A 25,305-nucleotide genomic window follows, 5' to 3' on the forward strand; every position below is an offset into this window, starting at 1 on the left:
AGTAGGAGTGTCCAAACTTTTCACTGGTACTGTACATGATTTAGTATATGTAAAAATGTAGCCTAGCCCAAAGGCCTATATGTTTTGATAAGGTTTGTATCACAACTAAAGTGGCCAAATAAATCTAAGAGTAGCCTATAGGCCTAGGACCCCTGGAACAAGGTTGGAGAGCACATAGCCTAGTATGTACCATAAAGGTATGGGTTTTTGTGAATAAGAGACTGAGGAAGTGCTCAAAAACCAGAGCTGAGTCCATGCTTTTCAAACTACTTTTTTCAAATCATCATTAGTCACATCATACAGCCTGAGAAAGCATTAGAAATCAAAACATTCAACATAAGTTTTTTTTAATCACAACTAAAGCAGCATACATAACTCTAAAATAAGCATGTAGGAGGACCCGTTTGAAATGATCACTTTGTTAACTGCTCAACACAGAATAGTGCACACTACCTCAGAAATAGTTTGGTGAAAATATCCTTTCCATTTTATTCAGCTATGTTCAATTCTATTCTTGTTACTTTTAAATAATATACAATAATGCCACAGGAAGTATTTCATATGCTATTCTGTCGTTCTGAAATAGGCAATATTTTCTTCATATTATAATTTTTCTTTCGATTTATTTGGATGGTGCAGGCAACCCTGGTCCTAGAGTGCCACAGCCAGTTCATGTTTTCGATTTAACCAGGCAATCACTGAATTGATCAATTAGCTCAGTTGGTCATGTGTGGTGCCTAGTTGGAACATAATCTTGCAGTATCTGTGGCACTCCAGGAACAGGGTTGCCTACCCCTGGTGTAGGCTATATTAAATGGATTATGACTTTTTAAAATGTTGATGTTCCAAAGGTCAGCATCAGTGGTTTGTATGCTATGTGTAATTAACAGTCAACAACCATGAGACCGGCAGTAATTTGCATGACAGTTACCGGCTGACAACATTTCATGACCGCCACACAGGCCTATTTCCACCACCATCAACAAAACACCAAATTATGGAAATTCTTGTGGAAGAATGGTGTTGCGTCCCTCCAATACGGATACAGACACTTGTAGAATACATATTTTGTCAGTTACCTGTATGTGTGTGTTGTGACTGTGTGTCATTCAGACTCTATCAACTCACCATCAAGGCCATGACTGTGAAGGCTACTGCAGAGATGAGGATCCAGACCCTCAGTCCAACAGGCTCTCGCACCTGATACTTGATGTCATTCCCCAACATCTGACTGAGCTGTGTGTGTGAGAAAGAGACACACACAGGGAGAGAGACAGAGAGAGAGATGACGAGGAAGGAAAGAACATCATGAAGACATTTTCTAATTAGAGCTAGTTAATGTCTATTGCCGGAGAGTCAGGAAACCGCTCAGGGATTTTACCATGAGGAAATGGTGACATTAAAACAGTTAGAGTTTAATTGCTGTGATAGTAGAAAACTGAGGAAGGATCAACATTCTAGTTACTCCACAGAGTGAAGCGAAGGAAGAATACAGAATAACAATATTCCAAAACATGCATCCTGTTTGCAACAAGGCATGAGAGCTTCTTAAATGCAATAAATGTTTTTTTAGCTTTCTTAAAAAAGCATATTCTTCTCCTCTCCCCTGGGTCCCTATAAGAGAAAGTAGAGCACTTTTTTTCTGTCAATATACAGTGCCTTCGGAAAGTATTCAGACCCCTTCACTTGTTCCACATTTTTTTACATTACAGCCTTATTCTAAAATTGATTAAATAAATAAAAATCCTCAGCAATCTACACACAATACCCCATAATGATAAAGCAAAAACAGATCTGACATTTTAGCAAATTGATTAAAAATAAACAGAAATTCCCTCATTTACATAAATATTCAGACCCTTTGCTATGAGACATGAAATTGAGCTCAGATGCATCCTGTTTCCATTGATCATCCTTGACATGTTTCTACAACTTGATTGGAGTCCACCTGGGGTAAATTCAATTGATTGGACATGATTTGGAAAGGCACACACCGGTCTATATAAGGTCCCACAGTTGAAAGTGCATGTCAGAGCAAAAACCAAGCCATGAGGTTGAAGGAATTGTCCATAGAGCTCCGAGACAGGATTGTGTCGAGGCACAGATCTGGGGAAGGGTACAAAAAAATGTCTGCAGCATTGAAGGTCCCCAAGAACATATTGACCTCCATCATTCTTAAATGGAAGAAGTTTTGATCCACCAAGACTCTTCCAAGAGCTGGCCGCCCGGCCAAACTGAACAATTGGGGGAGAAGGGCCTTGGTCAGGAAGGTGAACAAGAACCCGATGGTCACTCTGACAGAGATCTAGAGTTCCTCTGTGAAGATGGGATAAGCTTCCAGCAGGACAACCATCTCTGCAGCACTCCAGCAATCAGGCCTTTATGGGAGGAGTAGCCAGACAGAAACAATATTCTCTGGTCTGATGAAACCAAGTTTGAACTCTTTGACCTGAATGCCAAGCATCACGTCTGGAGGAAACCTGGCACCATCCCTACAGTGAAGCATGGTGGTAGCTGGGTGCTTGTTATACTTGTGAGATTTGTTTATGACATTTCGCAGTGGAACACGTGAAAATTGATTGTACTTTTTACCTGTTGGAGACCTCTGCACTAAAGTACTACTACAAACATTTTTAACTTTGTCCTGAATACAAAGTGTTATGTCTGGAAAAATCTAATACAACACATTACTGAGTACCACTCTCCATATTTACAAGCAGAATGGTGACTGCATCATGTTATGTGTATGCTTGTTAGGATTGGGGAGTTTTTCTGGATCAAAGAAAGAAACAGCACGGAGCTAAGTAAAGGCAAAATCCTAGAGGAAAACGTGGTTCAGTCTGCTTTCCACCAGACATTTGGAGATTAATTCACCTTTCAGCAGGACAATATCCTAGAGTTGCTAACCAAGTAGACAATGAATGGTCCTAAGTGGCCGAGTTACAGTTTTGACTTAAATCTGCTTGAAAATCTATGGCAAGACCTGATAATGGTTGTCTAGCAATGATCAACAACCAATTTGACAGAGCCTGAAGAATTTTGAAAATAATAATTGGCAAATGTTGTACAATTCAGGTGTGGAAAGCTCTTAGAGACTTACCGAGAAAGTCTCGCAGCTGTTATCGCAAAGTGAAAAACATGTTTTCACTTTGTTATTATGGGGAATTGTGTGTAGACTGGTGAGAAATTTGATTTAATTCATTTTGAAATCAGGCTGAAAAAATAAATGTGGAATAAGTCAAGGGGTATGAATACTTTCTGTCTTGTTCTTGTCTCCAACCCCCTTCAGGTGTCGCCCATTTCCCCCATTATCCCCTGTGCTTTTATACCTGTGTTTTCTGTTTGTCAGTTGCCAGTTCGTCTTGTCTCATCAAGCCTACCAGAGTTTTTCCTATACTGCTGTTTTTCTCTCTAGTCCCTGTTTTCTAGTTTTCCCGGTTTTGACCATTCTGCCTGCCCTGACCCTGCCTGCCGTTCTTTACCTTTCTGACTCTGCTCTGGATTACTGACCTCTGCCTGCCCTTGACCTGTTGTACCTCTGCCTGCCCTTGACCTCTGCCTGCCCCTGACCTCTGCCTGCCCCTGACCTCTGCCTGCCCTTGACCTCTGCCTGCCCTTGACCTCTGCCTGCCCTTGACCTCTGCCTGCCCTTGACCTCTGCCTGCCCTTGACCTCTGCCTGCCCTTGACCTGCCTGCCCCCTGTTTTTGTAATAAACTTGTGTTACTTCGACTGCCTGCATCTGGGTCTTATTCTGAGGTCTGATAGTCATGGCCAGTTCGTACTGACTCAGCAGACTCGGACCAGGTCCGCAACGCCATCTTCTCCCAAGGAGCCACGAGGAGTTACTCCAAGATCTTATGGACGGATTCCATAAGATCTCCCGCGGTGTGGGAACAACAATCTGCCGTGTTTCTCAGCCTGGAGGAATTTGTGGCTGAGGTAAAAAAGGTTTTAGATTTTACTTTGTCCGGGAGAGAGGCTGTCCGGAAGTTACTCCAGCTTCGCCAAGACTCCCGCAGTGTGGCGGACTATGCGGGTGATTTCCGCACGTTGGCTGCTGAGAGTGCCAGGAATCCGGATTTTCCTGTTCGACACATTCCTTCATGGATTATCGGAGGAGGTTAAGGACGAGCTCGCAGCCCGGGAACTGCCTACAGATCTTGATTCTCTCATCGCCTTGACCATCTGGATCAATAGGCAGCTACGGGAACTTAGGGGGGAGAGGAGGTCTGATTCCGGTCCCAATTGCTTGTCCCCGAGAGGATCCGAGCTTACCAGAGTTCCCCCGAAGTCTACCGACTCGCCTTTATTGGAGCCGATGCAACTCGGCAGAGCTAGTCTGTCTCCAGCCGAATGATTACGCAGACTTAAAACCAAGAGTTGTCCCTATTGTGGAACTGCTGGTCATTATGTGTCTACCTGTCCTTTAAATTGACCAGGCTCATCAGTAGGTACGAGTACTCTGGTGGGCCATACAGAGAGTTTTTCTTCTCCCCTTACTTGCACCCCTCTTCATGCCATCCTGCTGTGGGGCGACCAGTCTACATCTCTCTGGGTTCTCATGGACGCCACCCTGGTGTCTGAGCCAGGCATCCCCACTCAGCCACTCTCCAGTATCCTGGACGTTAACGCACTGGAGGGCGCTCTATAGGCAGGCTTACCCACAATACTAGCCCTATCTACCTGCGTGTGTCCGGGAACCACAGTGAGTCAATACAGTTATACAGTTTATGCTCATCAAGTCTCCTCAGGTTCCCATGGTATTGAGGTTTTCTTGGCTCCAGCTCCACAATCAAATCAAATGTATTTATATAGCCCTTCTTACATCAGCTGATATATCAAAGTGCTGTACAGAAACCCAGCCTAAAACCCCAAACAATGCAGGTGTAGAAGCAAGGTGGCTATGAAAAACTCCCTAGAAAGGCCAAAACTTAGGAAGAAACCTAGAGAGGAACCAGGCTATGAGGGGTGGCCAGTCCTCTTCTGGCAGTGCCGGGTGGAGATTATAACAGAACATGGCCAAGCTGTTCATAAATGACCAGCATGGTCAAATAATAGTATTCACAGTGAACAGGTCAGTGTTCCATAGCCGCAGGCAGAACAGTTGAAACTGGAGCAGCAGCACGGCCAGGTGGACTGGGAACAACAAGGAGTCATCATGCCAGGTAATCCTGAGGCATGGTCCTAGGGCTCAGGTCCTCCGAGAGAGAGAAAGAAAGAAAGAGAGAATTAGAGAGAGCATACTTAAATTCACACAGGACACCGGATAAGGCAGGAGAAATACTACAGATATAACAGACTGAGCCTAGCCCCCGACCCATCAACTACTGCAGCATAAATACTGGAGGCTGAGACAGGAGGGGTCAGGAGACACTGTGGCCCCATCTGATGATACCCCCGGACAGGGCCAAACTGGCAGGACACAACCCCACCCACTTTGCCAAAGCACAGCCCCCACACCACTAGAGGGATATCTTCAACCACCAATTTACCATCCTGAGACAAGGCAGAGTATAGCCCACAAAGATCTCCGCCACGGCACAACCCAAAGGGGACGCCAATCCAAACAGGAAGATCACGTCAGTGACTCAACCCACTCAAGTGACGCCTCCCTCCTAGGGACGGCATGGAAGAGCACCAGTAAGCCAGTGACTCAGCCCCTGTAATAGGGGTAATAGGGTTAGAGGCAGAGAATCCCAGTGGAGAGAGGGGAACCGCCCAGGCAGAGACAGCAAGGGCGGTTCGTTGCTCCAGTGCCTTTCCGTTCACCTTCACACTCCTGGGCCAGACGACACTCAATCATAGGACCTACTGAAGAGATGAGTCTTCAATAAAGACTTAAAGGTTGAGACCGAGTCTGCGTCTCTCACATGGGTAGGCAGACCATTCCATAAAAATTGAGCTCTATAGGAGAAAGCCTAGAAACAATTAGGAGGCCTGCGTCTTGTATGTACGGCAGGACCAAATCGGAAAGATAGGTAGGAGCAAGCCCATGTAATGCTTTGTAGGTTAGCAGTAAAACCTTGAAATCAGCCTTGCCTTAACAGGAAGCCAGTGTAGGGAGGCTAGCACTGGAGTAATAAGACACCATTTTGGGGTTCTAGTCAGGATTCTAGCAGCTGTATTTAGCGCTAACTGAAGTTTATTTAGTGCTTTTCCCCGGTAGCCGGAAAGTAGAGCATTGCAGTAGTCTAACCTATAAGTAACAAAAGCATGGATACATTTTTCTGCATCATTTTTGGACCGAACATTTCTGATTTTTGCAATGTTACGTAAATGGAAAAAAGCAGTCCTTGAAACAGTCTTGATATGTTCGTCAAAAGAGAGATCAGGGTCCAGAGTAACGCCGAGGTCCTTCACAGTTAAATTTGAGACGACTGTACAACCATCAAGCTTAATTGTCAGATTCAACAGAAGATCTCTTTGTTTCTTGGGACCTAGAACAAGTATCTCTGTTTTGTCTGAGTTTAAAAGTAGAAAGTTTTCAGCCATCCACTTCCTTATGTCTGAAACACAGACTTCCAGTGAGGGCAATTTTGGGGCTTTACCATGTTTCATTGAAATGTACAGCTGTGTGTCATCCTCATAGCAGTGAAAGTTAACATTATGTTTTCGAATGACATCCCCAAGAGGTTAAATATATAGTGAAAACAAAAGTGGTCCTAAAACGGAACCTTGAGGAACACCAAACTTTACAGTTGACAAACCATTCACAGAGAAACTGATATCTTTCCAACAGATAAGATCTAAACCAGGCTAGAACTTGTCCGTGTAGACCAATTTGGGTTTCCAATCTCTCCAAAAGAATGTGGTGATCGATGGTATCAAAAGCAGCACTAAGGTCAAGGAGCACGAGGACAGATGCAGAACATTAAAAGGTCATTTACAACCTTCACAAGTGCAGTCTGTGCTATGATAGGGTGATAAACCAGACTGAAGCATTTCGTATACATTGTTTTGTCTTCAGGAAGGCAGTGAGTTGCAGCACAACAGCTTTTTCTATACTTTTTGAGAGGAATGAGAGATTCGATATAGGCCGATAATTTTTTATATTTTCTGGGTCAAGGTGCGGCTTTTTCAAGAGAGGCTATATTACTGCCACTTTTAGTGAGTTTGGTACACATCCGGTGGATAGAGAGCCGTTTATTATGTTCAACATAGGAGGGCCAAGCACAGGAAGCAGCTCTTTCAGTAGTCTAGTTGGAATAGGATTCAGTATGCAGCTTGAAGGTTTAGAGGCCATGATTATTTTCATCATTGTGTCAAGAGATATAGTACTTAAACACTTGAGGGTCTCCCTTGATCCTAGGTCCTGGCAGAGTTGTGCAGACTCAGGACAACTGAGCTTTGGACGAATACACAGATTTAAAGAGGAGTCCGTAATTTGCTTTCTAATGATCATGATATTTTCCTCAAAGAAGTTCATGAAGTGAAAGCCATCCTCTCTTGGGGAATGCTGCTTTTTAGTTAGCTTTGCGACAGTATCAAAAAAAATAATTCTGATTGTTCTTATTTTCCTCAATTAAGTTGGAAAAATAGGATGATCGAGCAGCAGTGAGGGCTCTTCCATACTGCACGGCTAGTCGGAAGACTTCCAGGTTGGTGTGGCGCCATTTCCGTTCCAATTTTCTGGAAGCTTGCTTCAGAGCTCGGGTTTTTTCTGTATATCAGGGAGCTATTTTCTTATGACAAATGTTTTTAGTTTTTAGGGGTGCAACTGCATCTAGGGTATTGCGCAAGGTTAAATTGAGTTCCTCAGTTAGGTGGTTAACTGATTTTTGTCCTCTGATGTCCTTGGGTGGGCAGAGGGAGTCTGGAAGGGCATCAAGGAATCTTTGGGTTGTCTGAGAATTTATAGCACGACTTTTGATGCTCCTTGGTTGGAGTCTGAGCAGATTATTTGTTGCGATGGAAAACGTAATAAAATGGTAGTCCGATAGTCCAGGATTATGAGGAAAAACATTAAGATCCACAACATTTATTTCACGGGACAAAACTAGGTCCAGAGTATGACTGTGGCAGTGAGTAGGTCCGGAGACATGTTGGAGAAAACCCACTGAGTCGATGATGGCTCCGAAAGCCTTTTGGAATGGGTCTGTGGACTTTTCCATGTGAATATTAATTATCTGCTATGACTACAAGGTCCGATTGGAATTCAGGGAACTCAGTGAGGAACGCTGTATATGGCCCAAGAGGCCTGTAAACAGTAGCTAAAAAATGTGATTGAGTAGGCTGCATAGATTTCATAACTAGAAGCTCAAACGACGAAAACGTAATAAAAAATAAATAAATTGCTATCGTGTTAGCAACATCCCCAACATGCTAAATGTTAGCAACATCCCCTTATCATCTGGACTGCTGGTACTATCGTGGGCTGGAGCCCATTCTGCCATGCCTGTTGCCTGAAATCGGCGCAGCCTGCCCTGGAACATCTTCCTGTGGGGTTGGAAGAAGCTTCAAACCCCTCCGCCGTTCTCACGGAGTACCAGGATCTCCGGGAGGCTTCCTTCGCATTGACCTTCTCCCGGGTACTACACCACCCCGGGGACAGCTGTATTCACTGTTGGGTCCGGAGACCAAGCTTATGGAGACATTCATTGAGGACTGCAGGGGGTATCCGTCCTTCTGCCTCCACCGCACATCGACTACCAAGCCTCAATGACATCATGGTTAAGAAACGCTACACGCTTTCGAGCCACTCCGAAAAATCTGAGTTCCATCCCTCCACCATCTCCTTCCTTGGATACATCATCGCTTCTTGGAATGTGCAGATGGATCCGGGAAAGGTGAGAGCGGTGGTGGATTGGCCCCAAACCCCTTCCAGAATGCAACATTTATTAGGATTTGCCCATTTCTATCGCTGTTTTATCCAGAGTTACAGCACCCTGGCTTCCCCCGTCAGCACTCACCTCTCCCAACGTCCTGTTCACGTGGTCCCCAGCTGCTGACCGGTCGTTCTTGGACCTTAACTTCTTTGGGGCACCCCCCCTTCTTCTCAATTTCCGCCTAAAGACATACCCTAATCTAACTGCCTGTAGCTCAGGCTCAGAAGCAAGGATATGCATATTCTTGGCATCATTTGAAAGGAAACACTCTGAATTTTGTGGAAATGTGAATTGAATGTAGGAGAATATAACACAATAGATCTGGTAGAAGAAAATACAAGGAATTAAACATACGTTTTCTGTTTTTTATTGTTGCTGCATCATCTTTCAAATGACCAAGAACAGCCAAACATACAGATAGGATGCTGTGGATGATTTGAATGAAGAACATAAGATGGCAACAATAGCTGAGCAAAGTTTTAGACAGATAACTTCAAAAATGAGCGAGCTACATGATATTGAGCATGAAGTCACCCAGGTGTCCCACACAAATGTACCCAAATGTACCCAAATGGCCGAAATTTGTACAGTGATACATTTTGAAGGAAAGAACTATAAACAAAATACATAAATGCTATTCAAACACCCCCCCCCCCCCAAAAAAAAAATATATGAAAAGAAAATGAAAAAATATTATAATAATAATAAATAAACAAATAACAAGGGTAACTATTTACACATTTTCTATTTACAATATTGTGAAGACCCTCAGTCCCACTACACACTATTATGCTGCTGGTGCCATAGCAGTCTCTTTCTGCTGTAAAGCAGAGGCTTACTGAACAGGTGGTGCAGGTGATGGGGCATTTCCTGTGACAAAGCGCACAACGACCTCTCCCTACTGTGCCCTTTTTGCCCTGCGGCACATTCATGCCTGCAGAGATGAATCTGGGCAGGTGAACACCACTGGTTGTGGTGTTCACAGACTCTAGACTTTGTTTTAGCTTTTCCTGATTTATTCGCCATAATTTAAATATATAAACTTGTTGAAAATGCTATTGAATATGTACTGCTATGTGTTACACTCGTGGCTCCGTCAAGTAGGATTTGCAATGGCGAATGAACCTCTTTTACGCCAGAGTTTACGACAAAGGCTGGTCTTCAAACGTTACATATTGCCGTTTACCTCAGCTCATTGGCTATCTTCCAAGCTAGATTTCAAGATGATCAGTGGTCATTGGGCCAAAATACAGTCAATCAACGATAGACCGGTCCTACCATTGGTGCGCAATGAGGTCATTGATTGGTGTCTTCCAATYGGTTTGTTTCGGTCAATACGTCCCGGGAAAAGAACCATCATGTATGGTTGTGTTAGTAACAACCATAGGATTAAAATGAAACCAACCATGACTGGATAAACGTTTGTTTAGTGTATGTAATTACCACGAACGCTTCGTCCAAAGTTGAATGAGACGGAAATCACGACGCAACCGGTTTACAAATGTTTCGTGTTAGGCTATAAAAATAGATTTTATCAAACAAAACGAACATTGACTGTGTAGTTAGGACACTTGGCATTGCCACCAGAGGAAGATCTTCAATGGTAAGCGATTTATTTTATTGTTATTTCTGACTTTCGTGACGCTAATGCTTGGTTGGAAAATGCTAGTAATACTTGTGTGTGTGTGGGGCGCCGTCCTCAGAAAATCGCATGTTTGCTTTTGCAGTAAACCTTTTTGAAATCTGACACAGCGGCTGGATTAATAAGACGTTCATATTTTACATGATGTAAGATACATGTATTTACAAGAATGTTTAATACTACGAATGGTGTATTTAAAATGTTAGCTCTCTGCAGTTTCACCGGATGTTGGCCTGGTGGGACGTTAGCGTCTCACCTACCCTAGAGAAGTTAAGCACCACTTCACTACAGCTCCCATATTGATCCATCTGGACCCGTCCTGTCAGTTCGTGGTGGAGGTAGACGCTTCGGATGTCGGAGTGGGGGCCATGCTCTCCCAGCGTTCTGCCCTGGACCTTAAGCTGCATCCCTGCGCCGCCTTCTCCCAATGCCTTAACGCCACAGAGGAATTATGTGGGGAATCGAGAACTACTCGCAGTGAAGTTGGCCTTGGAGGAGTGGAGACACTTGTTAAAGGGGGCAGAACTTTCATTCATAGTGTGGACGGATCACAAGAACCTGGAATATCTCCACAACGCTAAGCGTCTCAACTCTGTTGTTCACCCGGTTCAACTTCACAATCTCTTACCGCCCGGGGTCTAAGAATGTTAAGCTGGACGTGCTTTCACGCCACTATTGCCTTGCTTCTACTCACTCGGACCCCGAGACCATTCTTCCTACCTCGTGCCTGGTGGCTACCCTCATCTGGGGACTAGAGAAGCACGTCCGTGAGACGCAGCGTTCCCGGGGGTGGGGTGGGGCTAAGGGGAAGACAGTCAAGTGAATTTGGATTTTGTTCAGGAGCATACTATGATGCAGATAAACTCAGCAAAAAAAGAAACGTCCTCTCACTTTCAACTGCGTTCATTTTCAGAAAACTTAACATGTGTAAATATTTGAATGAACATAACAAGATTCAAAAACTGAGACATAAACTGAACAAGTTCCACAGACATGTGACTAACAGAAATGGAATAACGTGTCCCTGAACAAAGGGGGGACCAAAATCAAAAGTAACAGTCAGTATCTGGTGTGGCCACCAGCTGCATTAAGTACTGCAGTGCATCTCCTCCTCATGGACTGCACCAGATTTGCCATTTCTTGCTGTGAAATGTACCCCACTCCTCCGCCATGGCACCTGCATGTTCCCGGACATTTATGGGGGGGGAATGGCCCTAGCCCTCAACCTCCGATCCAAGAGGTCCCCGACATGCTTAGTGTGATTGAGATCCGGGCTCTTCGCTGGCCATGGCAGAACACTGACATTCCTGTCTTGCAGGAAATCACGCACAGAACGAGCAGTATGGTTTGTGGCATTATCATGCTGGAGGGCCATGTCAGGATGAGCCTGCAGGAAGGGTACTTCATGAGGGAGGAGGATGTCTTCCCTGTAACGCACAGCGTTGAGATTGCCTGCAATGACAACAAGCTCAGTCCGATGATGCTGTGACACACCGCCCCAGACCATGACGGACCCTCCATCTCCAAATCGATCCCGCTCCAGAATACAGGCCTCGGTGTAACGCTCATTCCTTCGACGATAAACGCGAATCTAACCATCACCCCTGGTGAGAAAAAAACGCAACTCGTCAGTGAAGAGCACTTTTTGCCAGTCCTGTCTGGTCCAGCGACGGTGGGTTTGAGCCCATAGGCGACGTTGTTGCCGGTGATGTCTGGTGAGGACATGACTTACAACAGGCCTACAAGCCCTCAGTCCAGCCTCTCTCAGCCTATTGCGGACAGTCTGAGCACTGATGGAGGGATTGTGCATTCCTGGTATAACTCGGGCAGTTGTTGGACCTGTCTCGCAGGTGTGATGTTCGGATGTACCTATCCTGTGCAGGTGTTGTTACACATGGTCTGCCACTGCAAGGACGATCAGCTGTCCGTCCTGTCTCCCTGTAGCTCTGTCTTAGGCGTCTCACAGTACGGACATTGCAATTTATTGCCCTGGCCACATCTGCAGTCCTCATGCCTCCTTGCAGCATGCCTAAGGCACGATCACGCAGATGAGCAGGGACCCTGGGCATCTTTCTTTGGTGTTTTTCCAGAGTTAGTAGAAAGGCCTCTTTAGTGTCCTAAGTTTTCATAACTGTGACCTTAGTTGCCTACCGTCTGTAAGCTGTTAGTGTCCTAACGACCGCTCCACAGGTGCATGTTCATTAATGGTTTATGATGCATTGAACAAGCATGGGAAACAGTGTTTAAACCCTTTACAATGAAGATCTGTGAAGATATTTGGATTTTTACTAATTATCTTTGAAAGACAGGGCCCTGAAAAAGGGACGTTTCTTTTTTTGCTGAGTTCATAAATCAAATCAAAAACGTAATGCAAAGCTGGAATGGTGCCTATAGTCAGACAAAATGTGTAGTCTAATCAGTTTTCTAGTGTGCATACGAATCCTACTACACATTTCTATGAATTACTAATCCAGACTTTCCAAATGCATTTGGGCAAGACAATGCTGTGGATGACACAGTGGATGTTGCTTTGGATGATAATATGGTTGAGCAAAAACACAGAACCCAAGGGACACAAAATTACCAGTAGTAATACAACCCTGCCAGGCCCCTGGGAGAAGATATACATATTCTAGGGGAATCCAGGTAAATCTCCAGATCGACCCCCCTAAGAGGAAACTTCCAGCAGAAGAGTTGGCTGAGTGTTGTGGAGCAGATGAAGATGCAGGTGATGAAGAGCACACCTGGGAGATGACATCAGATGAGGATTCAGAGGAAGATGATCCGGATATCAGAGTTGATGAAGAGCAGAGAGCAGACCATAGACCAGGAAAACAAAACCATCCCTGGTCTTTGAGAGCAGCCTGTCTTTCCTTCTTTTGAGGTACATGGTTTGCGGTGCCCAGCCATGTTGCGTCATCCTGTGCCGGAGCATCGGCACCCTCATCGTTTTGGACCAACTTTCCCCTAAGGACACACCAGTACCTGGAAAAGCCAGCCAACCCATGACACTATGACATTAGGTAACCTCATGATCACAAGTTTTATCTTGTTCATTGGAGGGAGTCTTCGATCTTCCTATCTTGTTCCTGCAGTAAGGCGAGTGTTGTGTTGGTAGCAAGCCCATCTTCTTAGTAACATCAATGGAACAATCTGTCTGGGTGGTGACGGACGATGAGCAACCTCACACACTACAAAGTGCTATCTCAGTCTATTTCTGAAAATGGAATGTTGATGGAAAGCATTTTTCCTTCTCTGCCATTGGTCACAATGCAAAATATGGCAAATATTCCGTAGATGGAAGCCTGAAGGTTTTTTGGACGTGAAGTTAGCGTATCTCACATTTTAGCATTGAAAACACCCTCTTTTCAGTCACTGATAATGTCTATTTCCAACCAACTTCGGTTTCAGAGCAGTAAAGGTTCATGGTCTAAGCTATGAACCCTTAAGAATAATAATGGATTGGTTTTAAATAGCGCATTTCTACCAGCTGAGGTATTCAAAGCACTTTACATAGTAAGGCAGACACTCACCTCATCTACCACCAATGTGCGGCGCCCATCTGAGTGATACACGGCAAAATTAGTGTGAGTTACAGTATACACACTATGGCGCAATACATCAGATGATTGCTTATTCAACGTGTCACTGTATATAAACCATCAATGAACTCAATTCTGTGCAGCATTCTAGAACCCAGCGTGTCAACACAGATGGTGCAATACAATAAATAACACCATGTGAGTACAATAAATAACACCATGTGAGTACAATAAATAACACCATGTGAGTACAGTTAATATCTAACAACATTTACAGAACTAATGCCATACCACACATACCTTACAGTGCCTCAAAACTGAAGACGCATGCCATATAAATCATCATCATTATATTATACATTATCATACAGTGTGGTCCTTTGTAGCTCAGGTGGTAGAGCATGGTGCTTGTAATGCCAGGGTAATGGGTTTGATTCCTGGGACCACCAATATGTAAGTCATGCTGAATGGCATATTATATATTAGTATCATCCCTGCAAAAATGTGTTAGTATCTAAAATGCAATGTTTTTGAGTGTCTAATTAAATTCACAGTATCTCTTAAAAACGTAAACATAGCATTATTTGTGACTTCACTGTGGAAAACTAATTGGTATTATATTAGTCTGTTTATTAGTCTTTATAATATTCTGTGTGTATATAACATGATAATTCATAATGCAATTAACTGGGTGAATCCCAACCAGGCTGAAGTACCAAATACCAGCCTCTGGGGCACTATGGACCCTGGTTAAAAGGGATGTAATTGATAGGGAATAGGGTGCCATTTGAGACACATCCCATACCTTTAACTCCCACACTATTATTGAATCACTTGCCTGAGCTACCTGGATAGATGTCATTGTAGCCAGTCAGTGAATCCTTTATGGCTCACCCCAAGGCCATATCAGTCCCCTGCAGCCAGGGGAGTCACACACACACAGGGGTACACAAATACACACACGCACATACACTGTACTGTAGCTATAATGACTGCCCTGGGAGTCCTGCGTGGCAGGTCAGTTAAGCTGCATTCCAAGGCCAAAAATAATTTCATGTTGTGACCGAATTTTCAAGGAGTCGACTCAATGAAGGCCTTTGATATTGGCCTACGTCACAATTGGCACCCTTTTACCTTTATAGTTGACTACTTTTGACCAGGGTCTGGTTCAAATGTGTGCACTACATAGGGAATAGGGTGCCATTTGGAACACACCTGGTCTGGTCTCACTGGGGTGTATTGTTCGAGGATGAGAAGATTTCAGTACTCTGTTCCTTCTGGGTTTGTTTGTGTCGTTTTTTTTACAACATTTTCCACATCGGTGGAGAGCAAAACAAACAGAAAATAAAGAGAAACACAATGTGTGTGTTTGTAAACAATTTGTGGATTTGTTAAAGTCTTTCATGTTCCATTCTTTTCTCCTAGGTCTTATTCCTATACGCTTCACAATAGGTCTAGAACACACAAACACACAAATTGTGGTAATCGAGGTGTGTGTTTATGTAACTGAAGGATAGTGGGAGCATAAAGAATCTGCAAGGGAAGGAAGTCACTATCAATCGCAAAGTAGTTTTCTGCATGAGAAGCCCGCGAAATGTCAAAGTGAATGAAACAGAATCATTCCTAATTCATTTGTTTTTCTGGAACAGTTAAAACAGAGAGGCTGTCTTCGGCTTAACTTTCATTTTACAACAGGCTATTTAACACAACACTGGCAGCCTTGTCCCAGATCTGTTTGTGCTCTTACCAACTCCATTGCTCATTGTCAAGCCTTGCCAATGAGTGACAAGGAGTTGGGATGATAGCACAAACAGACTGGCACTCAGGCTATTCTTGACAATATAAATCTGGGATTTGAAAAATAAACCTGGAATGATTCATTGTGGATAGATGTTTAGGATTCAGAACGCAGAAAGCAGAAAGCGGATGTTGACTTTAAAAGACAGACCCATGAAAGATTGAAATTAGTTTTTTTTATTATATTGGTGCAATAAGTCCTAACTTCTTTGACATCAGATCTGCAACGTATAGGCTTACATTATCCTTACATTACCCTGGGTCAGTCACCCTGCGACATTTACACTAACAAACTGAAAAGCTGCCTTTTCTTCAACATCAGACTTGCAACTTTTTCTGTTTACATTATCCTGACATTAGCCTTGGATGTGTCCTGGCCCAGTCACCATGTCATAACCTAATCTGATCCACCTCAAAAGGAAAACATTTAATCCAGTCTCTCAATGCTCAATTGTATGTTTAAATGTATCCATGGTCACATAAACAGAAGAGGCACTAGACAAAAAGACAGAAAGCATTAGAGAGACCAAGACAAAGATTATTCACACTTTGTCCTCACTTGACTTATTGTTTTTAATGCCTAGTTGAGTGTAGCATTGCCTTTAAATTGTTTAACTTGGGTCAAACGTTTCGGGTAGCCTCCCACAAGCTTCCCACAATAAGTTGGGTGAATTTTGGCCCATTCCTGCTGATAGAGCTGGTGTAACTGAGTCAGGTTTGTAGGATTCCTTGCCCGCATACGCTTTTTCAGTTCTGCCCACAAATGTTCTATATGATTGAGGTCAGGGCTTTGTGATGGCCGCTCCAATGCCTTTGTTCTCCTTAAGCCATTTTGACACAACTTCGGAAGTATGGTTGGGGTCATTGTTCATTTGGAAGACCCATTTGTGACCAAGCTTTAACTTCCTGACCGATGTCTTGAGATGTTGCTTCATTATATTCACTATGGTCAAGACGTTTACCCAAATCAGACACGGACAGAGAAGGATTAGCTCAGTTTCAAGGGTGTTTATTTAAATAATAGTTCAAAAAAGAAAAGGATAGGTCTCCCCCGTGAGACCCTCTCCGGGATACTTTCTTCTGGGCTCCGGGTCTTGCTGTATCCTGTTTGGCACACAAACTCTCTCGTTTCCGCTCGGGCACCGTCTCCAACTACACGGAAGTCACCTGACTTCCCCCAGTTCCCCTTGTGTGCTGCCCTTCTGGCAGCTTTATGGGCCTTGCACAGCTGGTGAGCAATCCGCCCTTGATTACTCACCAGCTCCCAACCAGCCCCAATTAGTCATGGCTGGGGAGCCCCTCGAGACCTGGCACGTCCAGCAGATGGAGCCATCGCCTCGTGATGTACACGCCATCTGCTACCAGGCCTCGACGAGTCTCCCCCTGGTGGCTGACCTGCTGTACGCCACACATCCCCAGTCATGGCTGGGGAGCCCCTCGAGACCTGGCATGTCCAGCAGATGGAGCCATCGCCTCGTGATGTACACGCCATCTGCTACCAGGCCTCGACGAGTCTCCCCCTGGTGGCTGACCTGCTGTACGCCACACACCCCCCCCCTGGCTTTTTTTATGGTGGTTTTGGAGGAGTGGCTTCTTCCTTGCTGAGCGGCCTTTCAGGTTATGTCGATATAGGACTCGTTTTACTGTGGATTTAGATACTTTTGTACCTGTTTTCTCCAGCATCTTCACAAGGTCCTTTGCTATTGTTCTGGGATTGACTTGCACTTTTCGCACCAAAGTACGTTAATCTCTAGGAGACAGAATGTATCTCCTTCCTGAGCGGTATGATGGCTGCGTGGACCCATGGTGTTTATACTTGAGTACTATTGTTTGTACAGTCGTGGTCAAAAGTTTTGAGAATGAAACAAATTTAAATTTTCACAAAGTTTGCTGCCTCAGTGTCTTTAGATAATTTTTGTCAGATGTTACTATGGAATACTGAAGTATAATTACAAGCATTTCATAAGTGTCAAAGGCTTTTATTGACAATTACATGAAGTTGAGGCAATGAGTCAATATTTGCAGTGTTGACCCTTCTTTTTCAAGACCTCTGCAATCCGCCTTGGCATGCTGTCAATTAACTTCTGGGCCACATCCTGACTGATGGCAGCCCATTCTTGTATAATCAATGCTTGGAGTTTGTCAGAATTTATGGGTTTTAGTTTGTCCACCCGCCTCTTGAGGATTGACCACAAGTTCTCAATGGGATTAAGGTCTGGGGAGTGTCCTGACCATGGACCCAAAATATCGATGTTTTGTTCCCCCGAGCCACTTAGTTGTCACTTTTGCCTTATGGCAAGGTGCTCCATCATGCTGGAAAGGCATTGTTTGTCACCAAACTGTTCCTGGATGGCTGGGAGAAGTTGCTCTAGGAGGATGTGTTGGTACCATTCTTTATTCATGGCTGTGTTCTTAGGCAAAATTCTGAGTGAGCCAATTCGCTTGGCTGAGAAGCAACCCCACACATGAATGGTCTCAGGATGCTTTACTGTTGGCATGACACAGGACTGTTGGTAGCGCTCACCTTGTCTTCTCCGGACAACCTTTTTTCCAGATTCCCCAAACAATCGGAAAGGGGATTCAGAGAAAATGGCTTTACCCCAGTCCTCAGCAGTCCAATCCCTGTACTTTTTTGCAGAATATCAGTCTGTCCCTGATATTTTTCCTGGAGAGAAGTGGCTTCTTTGCTGCCCTTCTTGACACCAGGCCATCCTCCAAAAGTATTCGCCTCACTGTGAATGCAGATGCACTCACACCTGCCTGCTGCCATTCCTGAGCAAGCTCTGTACTGGTGGTGCCCCGATCCCGCAGTTGAATCAACTTTTGGAGACGGTCCTGGCGCTTGCTGGACTTTCTTGGGCACCCTGAAGCCTTCTTCACAACAATTGAACCGCTCTCCTTGAAGTTCTTGATGATTCGATAAATGGTTGATTTAAGTGCAATCTTACTGCCAGCAATATCCTTGCCTGTGAAGCCCTTTTTGTGCAAAGCAATGATGACGGCACAAGTTTCCTTGCAGGTAATCATGATTGACAGAGGAAGAACAATGATTCCACGCACCACCCTCCTTTTGAAGCTTCCAGTCTGTTTTTCGAACTCAATCAGCATGACAGAGTGATCACCAGCCTTGTCCTCGTCAACACTCACACCTGTGTTAACGAGAGAATCACTGACATGATGTCAGCTGGTCCTTTTGTGGCAGGGCTGAAATGCAGTGGAAATGTTTTGGGGGGATTCAGTTCATTTGCATGGCAAAGAGGGACTTTGCAATTAATTGCAATTCATCTGATCTCTCTTCATAACATTCTGGAGGATATGCAAATTGCCATCATATAAACTGAGGCAGCAGACTGTGAAAATTTATATTTGTGTCATTCTCAAAACTTTTGGCCACGACTGTACAGATGAACACAGTACCTTCAGGCGTTTGGAAATTGCTCCCAATGATGAACCAGAGGTCTACAATTGGAGGTCAAATTTTTTTTTGCTGAGGTCTTGGCTGATTTGTTTTGATTTTCCCATGATGTCAAGCACAGAGGCACTGAGTTTGAAGGTAGGACTTGAAATACATCCACTGGTACACCTCCAATTGACTCAAATGATGTCAATTAGCCTATCAGAAGCTTCTAAAGCCATGACATCATTTTCTGCAATTTCCCAAGCTGTTTAAAGGCACAGTCAACTTAGTGTATTTAAACTTCTGACGCACTGCTATTGTGATACAGTGAATTATCAGTGAAATAATCTGTCTGTAAACACTTGTTGGAAAAATTACTTGTGTCATGCACAAAGTAGAGTTCCTAACCGACTTGCCAAAACTATAGTTTGTTAACATGAAATTTGTGGAGTGGTTGAAAAACGAGTTTTAATGACTCCATCCGAAGTGTATGTAAACTTCCGACTGTATAACCTAGTACCAGGCTAGAAGAAAAGGGCATTTCCAGTGAACCTTGTCTCACCGTACAGACAACCTAGAACAAGGCTAGAAGGGATTTTCCATTGAACCCTCGTCTGTTCCGGGCAGTTTCCACACCGTACAGACAACCTCAAACTAACACTTCAAGTTCAAATGGGTAATATCACCTCACACCTCTCTATATCCTGTTTCTCTTTGGGCATATTGATTCTTCCCTGAAATAGCACAAGCCTAATTTCTCCCAAGACCCTTTCTTCACATGCACTTACCCTTCTGTCTATGGGTGAACCTCAATTGTTTATCCTTGATTAGATTCATACTCCTCTATCTTCGCATCCTTCTCAAAATCAAATTGGAGGAGAAGATCTCAGGTTCCTCCCCTCGGGCCTTCTACTCTAATGCGTTAAGAGAAGACTGCAAGGAGAGAGAAGTATGCAATGCCAAGGAATCAAGGAAATATAATGGAGATGTTCCACCTAATGTATGTCATAACTGGCTCAAGGCAGGAGGACATCATGAGAGAAGGTCACAGTACACATGCCGACCTTTAACTGTTTGCATAAAATAATGAGATTAACATTTCACATGGCTGCCCATGGTTTCTAGAGCCTGGAGATGGCTTCAAGCAGAGAATTAGGTACCCAGACTCCCCACCATCAGAACCTCAGTGGGGGCACAACCTAAGGCACATACACACACCGAATAATCTAATGAGAAAGAGAAAGGCTGAAATGGCTTTATAGCCATCCAATTTGGGATGTTAAGGATGTCCAAATCACAATGTAATAGAGGGAGGAAGTGGAAAAATGAGGAGTCTAAATTGCAGTGGAAAGACGGAAAATACTAAATGAGCTTATGTACAGCATGGAGTCTCTAAGCTCCATCTGTTGTGCCAGCCCAGCCCACAGTATTTCACTGTCTAGCGAAACTGAAGCTTTTCCTCTGTCTGGTTGGCTCGGTCTGTGACAGCTTTGGGGTATCTGGAATTCACTGGTCTTAACCTGACTGAGCAGGTACAACTTTAAAGACAGGAACTAGGCTCCAAAACAGTATCCCTAACTTGGTATGAGCCTAAGCATACATGACACATGCCTGTGTTGTTATTTTAACAGTATGACTTGATAATTGGCATGATAAATATATAACAGGAGTTCGAGATTTTGAGGCCCTTTATTTACTTCCCCAGAGTCAGATGAACTCATTTTTATTTCTCTGCGTACAGCTTACAGGAAGTTGCTTTGCTTTCTAGTGTTTTTATGCAATCGCTAAATAGCGTTAGCGCAATGACTGGAAGTCTATGGGATGTTCTTGTAGACTTCCAGCCATTGCGCTAACGGTTGTTAGCATTGGCTCCAATGGCTCACAAAATGACCTCTTATTTCTTGCATACAAGGTGGCAGGTAACCTAGCAGTAACCAAAAAGTCGCTGGTTCGAATACCCGAGCCGACAAGGTGAAAAATCTGTCAAAGTACAGTTGAGCAAGGCACTTAACCCTAATTTTCTCCAAGGGCGCCGTACTACTAAGACTGAACCTGTAAAACAACACATTTCACTGCACATATCCAGTTTATGTGACAATAAAACATATCATTTGAAATATATATTTTTGGGGGAGTGTGCTATAGTAGACTACATGTCTAAAGGCTGGGGTACAAAATCCTGGTTGGCACGTCCACCCACCCTCACCCAATGCTTCTGGTTGGCACAAGTCTACCTACCCTATGCCCCTGCTTGGCACGTAGCACAGGAAAGACTGCTGTCCCTCACCGAGGGATGTTTTTTTCCGACCATGGAAGGGCAGGAGAACAAACGGATGATTAAACATTGTTTACAGTGACGAAGTATGTGTTTGTGTGTGTGTCCTGAGACAACACTTCCCTACACACAAACCTCTGACTCCCACTCTGCTCTCTTTTTGCAACCTGATTAAAATATCCCAGGGGTCTCTTTGAGTTGGACTAACTGCTGAGGTACATACGGCAAGAGGACAATTCAACTGAAACAAAAACAACACCATTTAATTTGTGTTTGCCATTCAATAAAGCAATTACTTGTAATTGCAATACCATTTTATTTTCTCCTCAGGGGAGATGGAATAGTAACGCTGGCAGACAAGCAGGAACTTGCTTTCAGGAACTCATCCTTCTTTCTTTTCTCACATTCTTATATAGTAGCTGATTGTCCTGAAAATACATTTCGATCTTTCAAATGGGGACATAAGAGGTGTCATGGCGTGGCCCTTTTTGGGTATAGCTAGTGGATTCCCCCTTTCTGCTTCTCTAAAATTACCCCCGATAGTTACTGATCTTCTTTCTTTTCTATTCCTCCTCTGAGTCTGGCTGTAGGCGCCTGACCTTTTTCTCTCTGTTCTTGCCTTTGACCCTCTCTCCTATCCTTTCTGTCCTTTCTACAGACTCGGTGATTGTGGCCCACCGTATCGCAGTGCATGCATGGTTCCTCACACTCCTTAGCCAAATGTCCTGGCTTGCTACAGTTGTAACATTTTCTGTTCTCGGTTCCTATCCATTTTTTCCCTTCTCTCTTAGGTCCCTTCCCCTTAAGGCCTCCTCCTTTCTTTTGACTGTCTCTATCCACTTTTCTCAATAAGTTTGCTAAATCCTGTCCTGCGCCCCCAGCCCGTGGGTTGGGCAAGGCAATTAGAGGATACTGACTAGCCTCCCTTTCATCTTCCAGCCACTCTGCTACTCCTCTCCTCCCTGGGCTCTGGTTATGCGACTGTGCTCTTTTCCCCGTTATCCAATTACTATATCTGCTCTCCTGCACAATCTATGTGTGTGTCTCTTTAATCTCTTACTCAATTGCTATCTTCCTTTACTATTGTGTGTGCTTTTAAAATTCTGATAAAATTCTTCTTCCTACACACTATTGATGTGTATGTCACTACGCCGTATGTGTGAGCTCACACTATGTGTATTTTGCTCGCTCTTAACCTATGTGTGCTTTTCCTTTCTTGAAACTTTATCTATAGAGGTGTCTTTCAATCGGACATTAGGTCTTACTGTTTACAACCCATAAGCTATTTTCCAGAGGTCATAAATCCCTAGTCAGCATTCTATTTTTCTGTTGTTCCTTGTTCTTTTGACGTTAATATCTCGTATCTCACTCTGCCGCTATATTTGGTTTCCCTTCTTTCTCCATTTTTTTGGGGACTTTATTTCAGTATTGTCTTTTGAATCGGATCTATGGCTAATTCACTTTTGTTAATTGGCCATTTACGTTATTTGTTCGCATAGAATTACCGTCCTCTCACACAAACCTTAGCAATATCCTCACACTTTAGGATTTTATTTAGGTATGTCTTTTGAGTCGGATCTATGGCTAATTTACCACATGTTAATTAACCATTTAAGTTCTATTTGCACAAACTCCCTGTCCTCTCACTGCACCTATTTATATCCCTGGCTAATAACCTCTCGGCCATTCCTCACAGACCTCAATTATTAAGCTATTTTTATTTATGGTAGTGCACATGTACCTCAGGTCATTGCGGACCTGCTCCCTCAATCGATCTTTTGCTAATACAAAGTTAGTCTCCTATATATTAACTTCTTTGTGATAGGGGGCAGCATTTTCACTTTTGGATGAATTGCGTGCCCATAGTGAACTGCCTCCTACTCTGTCCCAGATGCTAATATATGCATATTATTATTATTACTGTTGGATAGAAAACACTCTGAMGTTTCTAAAACTGTTTGAATGATGTCTGTGAGTATAACAAAACTCATATGGAAGGCAAAAACCTGAGAAAAAATCCAAACAGGAAGTGAGAATTCTGAGACTGGTCAATGTTCAACTCATCGCCTATTCAATTCCCTGTAAGATATGGATCTGTTTGCACTTCCTACGCCTTCCACTAGATGTCAACAGTCTGTAGAACATGGAATGAAGCATCTAGTGTGATGTGGGGCCGGATGGGAGGTGTTTCAGTCATTGGTCTGGCAGAATGCCAGTTCCTGGTCACGCGCATTCCAAACGATATCGTCTTGCTTCTAGAGACACAAAGGAATTCTCCGGTTGGAACGTTATTGGATAGTTATGATAACAACATCCTGAAGATTGATTCTCTACTTAGTTTGACCAGTTTATTCGACCTGTTATATAACTTTTTGAAGTTTTCGTCCGAGTTCGCCTGCATCTGCGCGAGCGTTTGGACATGTGCATTAAACATGCTAGCAAAAGTAGCTACTTAGACATAAGTAATGGACAAAACAACGATTTATTGTGGAACTAGGATTCCCGGGAGTGCATTCTGTTGAAGATCATCAAAGGGAATATTTATGATGTAATTTCGTTGTTATTTTTGAGCGGCGTCTCAGATTATTGCATGGTGTGCTTTTTACGTAAAGTTTTTTTGAAATCTGACACAGCGGTTGCATTAAGAACAAGTGTATCTTTAATTATATGTTAAACATGTATCTTTCATCAAAGTTTATGATGAGTATTTCTGTTATTTGACGTGGCTCTCTGCAATTTCTCCGGATATTTTGGAGGCATTTCTGAACATGGCGCCAATGTAAACCGAGATTTGTGGATATAAATATGCACATTATCGAACAAAATATAAATGTATTGTGTAACATGATGTCCTATGAGTGTCATCTGATGAAGATCATCAAAGGTTAGTGATTAATTTTATCTCTATTTCTGCTTTTTGTGACTATCTTTTGCTGGGAAAATGGCTGTGTTTTTCTGTGGCTATGTACTGAGCTAACATAATCATTTGGTGTGCTTTCGCCGTAAATTCTTTTTGAAATCAGACATGTTGGCTGGATTCACAACATGTGTAGCTTTAATTTGGTGTCTTTCATGTGTGATTTTTATAGTAATATATTTGAATTTGGCGCGCTACATTTTTTCTGGCTTTTGGCCAAGTGGGACGCTACCGTCCCACATATCCCAGAGAAGTTAAATCATTCCCCCAAATTTGTGAATAAAGATTACTGACCTTCGTCTTGAAGACTGGGAAAAGCAATGTTGGTTGGATCCCGTCACCACCTCTGTCGTGTACCAGTTCACCACTGGCCTGAAATAAACCCTCAATTTCAGAGGTCAGGTCTTTGTCTTACGGATCATGGATCCACCCGTGCACGGTTTTCAGCAGTTCCATGGGACGACAGAGGCAGGTATTGAGATCCGGCTCGAAGGACCAATTGTGAAGAGAATTATGTTCTCAATGTTCATAAACCTATTCAAACCTATAAACCTAAACCTATTCAAACTACTCAGTCTGCTAGATCAGGATTTGTAAGATACTGATTGAAATGAAGCAGAGAGGCCCAGCTGAAATAGTCAATAAGGTTTATTCACGGGAACGCTCTAAAGTCAAGAATACAAAGACATCCATTTTATAGCTACGCACATACATTTGCACAAAAACCGTAGGTATCTTACGCCCACACTGTCCTGCTACCCAGCCGACAAAGATTAGGGACCGTGAGAACACCGCGAGAATCACTCACCTGTCCTCTCCCCAATCTCTCAGTGTCCCCTAGCCAAGGTCGGCCCCGAATCTTGCTCAGACAGTCTGTGCTCAAGACACTATAATAGACATATTGTTTG

The 25,305-nt window shown here is 43.6% G+C and overlaps 1 protein-coding gene across 1 annotated transcript in view; it reads right to left on the reverse strand.

Moving 5' to 3' along the window:
* Positions 1 to 25,305, reverse strand: part of LOC111952268 (tumor protein p53-inducible protein 11) — a 122,687-nt gene that overhangs the window by 25,921 nt on the left and 71,461 nt on the right. The window contains exon 3 of the mRNA XM_023970821.2: positions 1,129 to 1,236. Coding sequence (XP_023826589.1) covers positions 1,129 to 1,236 — 108 coding nt within the window. The remainder of the gene's footprint in view (positions 1 to 1,128; positions 1,237 to 25,305) is intronic.

The sequence above is a fragment of the Salvelinus sp. IW2-2015 genome, linkage group LG26 (genome assembly GCF_002910315.2).
Source record: "Salvelinus sp. IW2-2015 linkage group LG26, ASM291031v2, whole genome shotgun sequence".
NCBI lineage: Eukaryota > Metazoa > Chordata > Actinopteri > Salmoniformes > Salmonidae > Salvelinus > Salvelinus sp. IW2-2015.